Below are 10,603 nucleotides of genomic sequence, written 5' to 3' on the forward strand. Positions count from 1 at the left end.
TTTTTGTAACACGGGGAGAAAAGGGATTTAAAATTTCTACAAAAAAAAAAAAAAAAAAAAAAAAAAAAAAAAAAAAAAAAAAAAGAAACGGCATTCTTACACACACATCAACCTACACTGTTTCACATCCCATCAGCAGTATGAGGGTGTTTAACCATCTGAAACCATAAACTAGAGACTGACTCCACATCTCAAACGACTATTTCTAATAAATGCAGACCGAATCAAATTTAAATTAGTTGTTTTATACATTAATGTGTCTTAATTACCAATGTTGGATTAAGGAGTTCTAAACTAAACTATTTGTAACTGAACATGTTTAAGATAAACACATCTATGCTTGTCTAGGTTACTTTAATTAGGAAGGGATTAATTTTGGAAATTGTGTAGAGACCCTGGCATTGTGACCCTTTACACAACATGGGTCAATTGTTCAAAGTGCCTAATGTAGGTCAGACCCAATGACTCATGTATCAGGTTGCAGAACAATCAGGTCATCAAGATAGTTCTCCAAGTGTAATATTCTAGGAAATGTTTTGATTTCATAAGAAAAACTACCTTTTTCTTTAATTGTCACAGAATCTCTCAAGGAAATTACTCATCACTTGCTACACCACTGCATGAGCACCTCAGCTCACACGTCTGCCTTTGCGCAGCGAGGACAACCACACAGCAAAAAGGATGCACGTGTGACAACTTTATGGGGGTTTGGCGGTTTTAAAATGCAACAAAGTGGAAATGGAAAGGGAATGACAGTAAGTTGTTTAGAGGAAATGGGTCATTTTGCACCAAGGTCATGCTGAGTAAATTTACAATAAAAGCTGAATAAAATTAACCTTTGTAGGCTTAAACTTTGCCTTCTTAATACTAGCAACTGTGGGCTGTACAAATAAACAGAAACTGAATCATTACAATGATGACAGCTTCGCAAAATAAAGTGAACTGTGAATTAAATGATTCAACTCGGACCATGAGGATCAGACTAAGCTGAAAAGTCATCACAATGCATTACCGATACAATAGTCACTTATGAACAAATGAATATTTATCATAACAGCCTCTCCCCATCAGTAAATAAAATTAAATTAGCTTTAAATGGTAAAATAATAAGCCTGTGAAAAAGACATTGACATATAAAGTGTCTGTATTAAAGAATATTTTTCCACATAACTTATGATCTTTCTTTCCTCAGTTTTTATATGTTAAACATCATGCAAATAAATACAAAGTTGCTGAAGCCATGTTTTTACTGTGTGTGTGTTTTTCACAGATAAATGTAGCAAAATTAGCTAACCAGACAGATTCCTGCTATTTAGTTCATTTTCATACTTATTCAACATCCAATGTATTTCTGGGAAGTTCACAATATAAAGTACTATAGGGCTGAAACGATTCCTCAAATGATTCGAGTACCTCGATTATTAAAATTTCTCGAGGAAAATTTGCCTGTCTCGAAGCTTCATTGAGTTATGTTTTATTATTTAGCATACCGTGTTCCAGCAGACATTATTTGTGTTGCGCGGAGCTCTGACTTCCGCCTCTGAGTTGTTGACAAATGCCAACTGTTAGCAGCATAACATACAGTTTTCAAGTCGGCCGGTGGGGATTTTATGGATTGATGATAATGCCCGGGTTTTCATCGTTTTTGGGGACCAACAAGCATCATGGTGCGATGCCTGGAGTACGGCAGCCTTTCTCCTCCGGGCGCTGCTGGTTTGAGCGAACAGCGGGAAGAGCGCTGAGGAGTATTTATACAGGTGAGCGGATAGACTGAACACGGCAGGCGGCTGAGTAGTTGATGCTTACAGTGTAAGTGTAGCTTTACGGACGAACCGCACAATAAATTTCATATCATCCCGGTCTGAAGAAACGGGCGGCAGAGCGCATCGTGGCGGTACATGGCTGGTAGAGGAGTTTGAGTGTGACGAACGAAGGTGCCGTAAATATCCCGTATTGCTCCTCCTGGTCTACCGGTCGTCTTTCTCCCCCTGACTTGCGTTCGGCTGTCCCCTGTTCCATTTCCTCCCCTCGATCCCCAACTTACGTTCATTTGTTCCTTCGCCTGCCCCCCACATTTCCCGTATTGTCAAACTCAAAGCTCGACAGGTATGGGGCAAGGGGAGAGTTCATCTGTTAGTTGAATACAAACAAAAAGCTGGATCATCGACATTTCTTATAAGTGTATTTGTGCGCCTGCCTCTATTATTAAATTGAATAGAATTTCAGATCTTTGTATAACTTTTCTTCAGGTTAACTTAGAAAGTGATATATTATTGTTACAGGTTAGTTTTCTAATCTACAGAGAAGTAACTATTAGGGATGCTTAAATATGAAAATTGGACTGATATTGATATCCAATTGTAACACCGGTGTTGTGCCAGATTTACCAATATTTTATTTGATAATTTTTTTTAATTTGATTACTCGATTAATCATAAGAATAATCGATAGATTACTCGTCTACTAAAATATTTATTTATGACAGCCCTACTCTGCACATTAAACCACACTGACCTGTAACAAAGATAAAAGAACTTCAGACTAAAGATGAAATGCTAAGCTTTAATCACACTTAGCATGCACATCCCTTCTGGAAGTAGAAACATTAAATGGGTAAAAACGAAACAAATAAAAAGAATAAATGACTCACTGATCGTTTGGTCAGCATCACATTGCATGAGGACTAACAGACTTGGGCTTTTTATGACTTATGATCAAAATTGGGTTTGTAAGTCAGCCTGCAGGACACTTCCGATAGCACGTAGTACAAACTGATTTATTCACCGACCACATGTTGTGTGAGCGGTCATTATTTCAGACAAAGACTGGATACATTTTGCTTTAGATTTTCAATTAACATTTCTTAGGATATTCTCTCACTGTAAGTAACTTAACGTTCTTAAGGTAGCAGGAAATATGTTTATTAACTGTAATAATAAACATATTAGTGCATAAGAGTAGGTGGACCTGCCGGTTCACTGGTGCGGTCAGAACCACTTTGAACTCAACCCACAGGAAAGAGGAGCTGACGGTGGACGTCCACCTAACACTTGGTGGACAAAGTTGTTCTAATTCTATTCAGATTAAAAAATCGTCAAAGATGGTACCGAAAATGTGACGAAACTTGTTGATACCATCTAGACTTCTGAAATTGTAGATTTTCAAAAGTGATTACAATCCAAAATGTTCAATGGAAACAAATCAGATGGGTACAGGTAGTTGGCAAGTCATTTTGGGTTATGTTAAAGACGTCTGCGAAAATTCATCAAAGCAAAGCGAAACAGAAGCTGGCAAAGGTGTGAGGTGAAAGAAAGAGAAAAGCTAAATAGAGCAAAAATCAGTTTGTGTGTCAAAGTTCTCTGATGTACGATTTGAAGGGGCAGTATAATGCATTTTCCAGGCACATAGTGCTATTCTATAGCACAATAAAGTACCTCCGTTACATTCAGTTGTTATGAAAATACTATATAAATCAAAAGACTTGGAAGATGTTTGACTTCGTAATTTACTTTATAAATGCCTGTTCTTTCCAAAACTCCACCTTCAGGACTTCATCACAACATGGCTTCTCTCCTAAGTCTAACAACGTTTTTAAAAGCATTTGACTGACAAGTGGCTCATATGAGCTCAGCAGATGTACAGCTCCACCAGGTGTTTGCTAATTGCTGCTGGCTAGTTTAAAGGAGCAGAGTGGGGAAGTCGCGCAGAGGGATGCTAGGAAACTGCAACTCTGAGGAGGAGCTGCACCTCAAAGGCACCTACTACTTGTTTTGCCACTGGAGATTAAAAAATTTCTCAAATCAAAGCAACACTCCAAGAATGTTTTTTTATGAGGGAATATTGTGACAAAATGACGTAAAGCTCAAAACAGTCTATTTTACATAATGGTGTCCTTTTAAATTGTTGAAACATGCTTTGAACATAAACTAAAATAGGAAAATTGATGGGTTTTTGTTTCTTCATTATCAACTTGCAACTCTTTAATTTTAAATATTTAACTTAAAAAAGAAATGAGAAAAATCCTAATAAAAGAAACTGGATCAGGAGTCAGATTGTCATTGAAGTCAAAAAAGTACAAATTGAAAAATATTTGAAATAATAATATTTGAAAAGTGCCAAAAACCTGACATCTCTGAGAAACGGAAACAAATTGCTTCCACTTCCACTCTTACTCTAGCGAATGAAGCATGACATGAACTTGACCCTTGGTTCCAATGAAGGAGGGAATGTTGGGCAAGTCGGAAGAGTTACGGATGTGATTTATTTTACCCAGAATAGATTTTCCTGTATTTTGTTATGACAGTTTAAGCCCAGTTGCCATTGTCAAGCTCAACTCTAGCTGGTGAATGTCTGGTTCGGTTCTACTGAAGATTTAGCGTGGCCGTTGGCAGCGTGTTCCTCAACGTTTTGCTGCTGTGATTATGAGCAGGAACGTGGGCGAGCCATGAGAGCTCAGGAGCTGTGGTTGGTGCTCCGATGAGGTTGTTAGCAGCAACATTCAGCAACTGAAAACCTTGAGGTTGTGGTTTGCATGGACTCAAATAAACCCAGATATTTCATTTTATCTTATAGAAATTCATATCTGGCCCAAACATAATGAAAACAATTCAGGTTAGCTGATTGTTTTTGCTAAATGTACAAATTTATCTATATTGCAGCACTTTATTTTCACTTTTACGCACGTGTGCATGCTTTAGATTCAGGTGATGAAGTCAAACGATGCAGTGCAAAATCCATGCACGAACATTATTGAAAACGAAAACCCAAACAAAGAATAAAACGCAAGTCACGTCAAACTAAGTTCCGGTGTTTCAAGTCAGTCAGTGCAAAGCTTGATCTGACAGAACGTTAACCAGAGCTGCACAGTTGCTCGTCTTTTTGTCGCATTCTCGTTTTTCTGAGTCATGTGTTGCTTGCAGGGATGTGAAATCACAGTTATTTCGCTCCAGAAATAACTGGAGCGAAATCAACTTGTGCATCAACATGCACAAGTTGATGCATGTGCTTCTGGTTTTGCTTCTGATTACGCCCTACCACACTATCAGCTTTCTGATAGCAGACGGCATATCCGCCAGACCACACTGTGGTAGTTCAGACGTTGTTGTTTGGATCTTGAAAGGTCCAGCCTTCGCCTGCAAAATGCAGTCTGCTGCCAATAAAATTAGCTTGCGAATGATACATGGCAAGGTGCGGCCTGTTCTACCCCCCAGAGTGGTAGAGGTAGCAGAGAAGAGCCATGCAGGATCTGCAACTGGAGTTGAGTCTGGACAGGGCTGAGTGGGGAGGAGCCAGTTAAAGCTGCTCTCATGGAGAAGAAGCTGTAGACACTCTGAACGATAAATAATGTAGACATAATATGAAGATGTTTGAATTTTCAGCTCAAACAGGAACAGAAATCTTAGAATATTGCCATTTTGATGAGTGAATAAATTGAATCACAAAGTGTTTCACCATCTATAAAGGAGAACCTCTGTTGAATGAGGGTCTGTGTAGACAGACTGTGCACTCACCACTCCATGACAATAAGGAGACACTTCTTGCCCTGATAGAGGTTCTCATAAACATCAATGATGCGCACAATATTGGCGCATGGGGACGCCCTCCAGTGCAGCTCCACTTCCCTACGTGCCTTGGGACAGTCCTGCAGCATCTGAGCACAAACACAAAAAGAGTGAGTGTGACGAACAACACGTGTACCATATGCAAGTATTTATTTATTGAACATGGAACAACCTGGATTACAAGAGTAGTGACAGAGTAACAAAAAGATAAAACTCAAAGTAGTGAACTTATTTTCTGTTTTTCCTCTTCCATTTAGGCATTTAAAAAAATGGCCATCTTATGACAATGTTGCACGTAGCATGAAGCAGCAGCAACCTGGAGATGTTATGCTGCCACCAGATGGCGAAATGTTAAATATACAGGAGTATTTTTTTTATTTAGACTTGTGAGCAGGTGGCGCCCTCTGTCTGCGGCACTTTGTCAGCACATCGTCTATGACTTTATTTCTGTCAGTCCTTGTAAAAACGTCTACATGAAAATAGCAGTCAGTAATTAATTTAATGTTTGTGACCAACAGAACAACACTAAAATTCAACAGCACTGTCTGATGCAATAACATGAATAATTTAAATAGGCAAAATGTTTTGAGTTTTTTTTATATGAACTGGAAGAACACGTATGCTGAAGAGTAAACAGTGGATAGTCATCAGCTCAAACAACCAACAGCAGAAAGAGAAAGTTGTGTCTCGCATAGCAGTAAAACACCTGATCAAATAAGGATGTGACCTAGGAACACCTGCAAAACACACACACACACATCAATCACGCATGTGTATTCATCTAGTCTGGTAAATTTATGCATAAACTAATCAGTTCATTAAAAGTAAGTGAAGATGACATGACCTTTTTTTTTTAAACCAAAAATTATTTCCTTACAATTCATTTAGTGATTATAATATAAGCTGTGTAACTGAAAAAAAGACTAATAATAAATGAGTGCATGCACATATTTCAATTAGAGAGACATCATGCTGTCCTGCAATTAACACTTATTTATTCTCATGTGTAAAAAAAATATATATACATAAAAAAACGGAGCCTGGACAATGAGCCACAGTCCATCTACTTTGCTATGTTACATTCCAACCCGGCCCACTGTCGTAATACAATAGAGTGAGCTTCATTCCTCTGAGCAAAAAGTATCTCTGGTGCTTCACAACACACACTGTCAGTGGACTTGTGTGCTGCCAAGCAAGCAGTTTACAGAGGAAAGCAGCTGTGGCTGTCCAAAATGGTAGAACAATAAAAGAAACAACTTAAGTTAAGCTTTAATAGTTTGCAGGTTTTAGCATTTGAAGTACAAAAATATTGGCATCTAGGAAGGAATAAGGGTAATTTACAGGCATTATTGTACCAATTGAGAAAATAATCTCAACTAAATGTAGGTCAATATAATATACCAAAACATGTTGTAAAACAGAAACTTCACACACAAAGAGCTAAATATCCACATTTACAGAATAGCACAGAGATTAGAAGCAAGCTTTAACGATTATGGGAATATTTCTTAACCCTGAAATAAATTACTTTCAAAACAGTGGTAATGGTGCTGTTAAGTCTGAGTTACACCCTTTAATTTCTCTTTAGAATTAATTATTTTTTAAATTTAATTCAACATCAATCAGATGCAGGCTGTAGGCACAAGCAGACAGCAGTCAAAATAAAGCAGCCGCATCTGAATTACCAAAACAGTGTAGCTGTATTTTAGACTTCATAACTGTGCCAGGGAGGCTTTTGGCATGCATTTCTATCCTTGCTATATGCTGAATACATTATTAGTCATTTTCCAAGAGCCACAAGTTTCCCAGCAGCTTAGTTAGTTTTTAACAAATGAATTCAGTTTTCAGAATAATCTGAAATATTCGGAGACTACCGGCATTGTAGTCTGTCTGTATTCAGAACGACAGACAAAAGAAAAGCAACGTTTTATCCAAATTCAGACAGAATGAACATTGTTAAAAGTGTAAAGCATGAATTAAAAGAAAAAAAAAACAATGTAATCCACCCCACTGGGGGTATACCTTCAGTTTGTTGACTGGAGCATGTAAAAACCCATGAAAGAGTGAAAACATTCTCCTTTACAGAAATTTTTCTTGAGGTGGTCTAAGGTTCAGTTCAGTACCTAAAACTTAAAATCTAGAAGCCATTCAAGCTGAATTACTTCCCCATTAACTATTAATTTGATTCAGGTGTGCTGGAGCAGGGATTTATCCAAAGTAAGCAGGACAGGTGAAGTGGAGCTGAAGACCCCTGAATTATTCAACTCAGTTTAATTCATTTAGCTGGTGAGCCAATTAAAACAAATGAGTCTTAGAAGACCCAAAGATCCCTAAAATCTCTTTAACCTCTGGTTAGCAAAGAATTTCTGGTGGCAACTAAATTAAAGAATTAAATGTCCCTCTAATCTATACGTTAGGGCAAAAGAAATAGATTTATTCTTCAGACAGAAAAGACTAGAGCCTGCCAGAATAATACATAGCAACAATTACCAGGAAGATGCAGTATGGAGGGTTTGGGCACACCTATGTTTTATATCAACACCACACATGCAGCCCAGTTTGACGAACCTTAAGGGCAGAACAAACTACAGCCTGGCTTGCATCTTTCTAAACAGAGTAACTAGGAAAACACAAAAATACATAATCTACTTAGACATGAATATAGCAAAATGCACTCAAAAAAACAACAAACAAAAAAAACACAGCACTGTACATCTATTCCTATATCAATTCTTTTGTCTTTATAGTTCCGAATGCATTTCTGAATATACTGGGTTTGTGCATACTTTTTTTGCTTTGTATTATAAAAAAAAACTCATCATACCATTTTCCTATCATAGCAGCTTCATAAAACAAAACAAAACAAAAAAAACGATATAAGGACTGCATTAGCAAATATTCAAACTTCCTTTGGTCTACAACCATATTTATGGGTAATTTTCGTCACGACAACATTGTGGATCACACCCAAATCAAAAACAGTACAAGTGCTGGTATGACAAAACATCACAATAAAAACAACTGAACCACAGGCAGATGCGTTGCTTAGGGAAAAAAAATAGTTACGCACAGTGACATATTTTGGACATTTTGCATATTTTAAGCTGAAATGTGAGATTTCAGCTTAAAACAGAGAGAAGTGAGACGACCATGTTTTGACCAGAACTGCACCATATTTCTCTATTAAAAAAATGAAAAAAAAAAAAAAAAAAATCTTAAATTGTTTTCCCATCACAACCTAAAAGTGAAAGTAATATCCCATTACATAAAAAACTTAAATGCCAACAAAATCTAACAAAAACACTCCTTCTGTCCTTAGGCCACCTGCAATGCATATTAAAGCAGACTCCTGTGACCTCACTGCTGGTGTTTGTGCAGCGTGCCACCCCCAACTGCCCTCCAATCATCTGTTGTTTGCCCTTTTGAGCTAAACAGTGAAGCTTATTAAGAAGGCGGGAAAAGATGGCGGCAGATGGGCACACAATACACTTCCACAAGCCCCAGCAAAAGTTCCCAAGGGTGGGCCAAAAGCAGCAGGAGGTGAGAGGCAGTTCAGTGTAAGAAGACCACTTCCTCCACTTGCTGCGTTGTCACAAAACGGCTAGTTAAGAATCACACTGTGGATGAAGGTGCAGTGAAAACATGCAGGGAACTAAGAATATGCAGAGGTGACGGGTTAAGCTCAGCTCAATCAGAAAAGCTTCTTATGCCGACAAAAAGAGGCTAAACAACGAGCTGCCAGAGGAAGATGCAGTTTGTGCTTTTGGCTTGTTCAGTGTAGACTCATTAAAGTCAGAGATGCGTTTGTGTCGTTGGGGTATTAAAGGCATTTGTTAAGCCACTTAAGATCTTCTTTTCTTAACTGTAAGAAACCAGGTGTTCACACATGCTAAAAAACAAACAACTTTTTTTTTCCTCACTGACAATAAATCAAACCGTTTCCTGTTCTATAATTAGTTGTTTTTGTTTACTTTGTTCAAATTCATAAATTCACAAGCATTTACTTTTATGCTGTATGACCAGGACCAAATGTTTTGAGTCTCCTTCCAGAAGTTTCTCACAAGAGTTTGCTGGACGTTTGTCCCATTCCTGAATATGGAACTGATGCAACTGAGTCAGGTTTGGGACATGCTCTCAAACACGGTTTTAGTTCTGCACACAAATTTTCCATAGTGCCAAAATCAGGACCGTTTTGCATCTATTCGATTGCAATCACTGTGTCCGGAAATACCAATTTGTACCCAAGCTTTAACTGCAAAAAGAACCAAACAGGCAAAGTCTGTTAGCTTAGTCTTAAAAGACAGTAAGAAAAATAGTTGTTTTTTACTATTTTTACAATGTGTATATTAACATGTGGTTTGAACTGTAAAACTTAAATAAAATAACCTCATGAAGATTGACTGCTTAAACATGAACAGCGTTATCTGTCATTTCTAGTTATCCTTATCACGTACACCCTTGCATTTTATCTTCAAAACCTCAACAACGCCCACTTTCTTTTCCATTAGGAGCTTTCGTTCTGTATCAGGAAGTGAGATGACAGGAAGTGTTGCAGCCTTGGTTGTTAAACAACTGGCAGTTGCTCCCTTAGCCAGTGTCCTAACGGAGGAGGAAGTGAGAGTCTACTACATCTCCATGATACGGATGTGTTGATTTAGAGCCAACGCTGTAACACTTTCTGTCGTCTCACTTCCTGATGCAGAACGAAAGCTCCTAATGGGAAAGAGAGTGGGCGTTATTGAGTCTTTGAAGATCAAATGCAAGGGTGTGCAGGATAAGGATAACTAGAAACAATAGATAATGCTATTGATTGAAGTAAAACAGAATAAAAGGTACCAGATGTAATTCTGACCTAAACAATCTCCACCCTATGATCTGGTCGGACCTCACTAACTCGGCCCTTTGGTAACCTCATGATTCACGGCGTGGACCGCGTTTTGTCACCAATATCTGTGAACTATACTGCTCAAAAAAAAAAAAAAAAAGGGAAAATTTCCCTTTAATTTTGTGGGGGGCCCCAAAACCAGGCCCCCCTTGGGTAA

General features: G+C 38.1%; 1 protein-coding gene across 1 annotated transcript in view; it reads right to left on the bottom strand.

Annotated features, from left to right (window-relative positions):
- mapkapk2a (MAPK activated protein kinase 2a) overlaps window positions 1-10,603 on the bottom strand; it is a 43,345-nt gene that overhangs the window by 18,999 nt on the left and 13,743 nt on the right. Inside the window, exon 2 of the mRNA XM_015050142.1 lies at window positions 5,511-5,650. Coding sequence (XP_014905628.1) covers window positions 5,511-5,650 — 140 coding nt within the window. The remainder of the gene's footprint in view (window positions 1-5,510; window positions 5,651-10,603) is intronic.

Source organism: Poecilia latipinna, unplaced genomic scaffold (genome assembly GCF_001443285.1).
Source record: "Poecilia latipinna isolate Pla-1442-1.1 unplaced genomic scaffold, P_latipinna-1.0 Scaffold48, whole genome shotgun sequence".
NCBI lineage: Eukaryota > Metazoa > Chordata > Actinopteri > Cyprinodontiformes > Poeciliidae > Poecilia > Poecilia latipinna.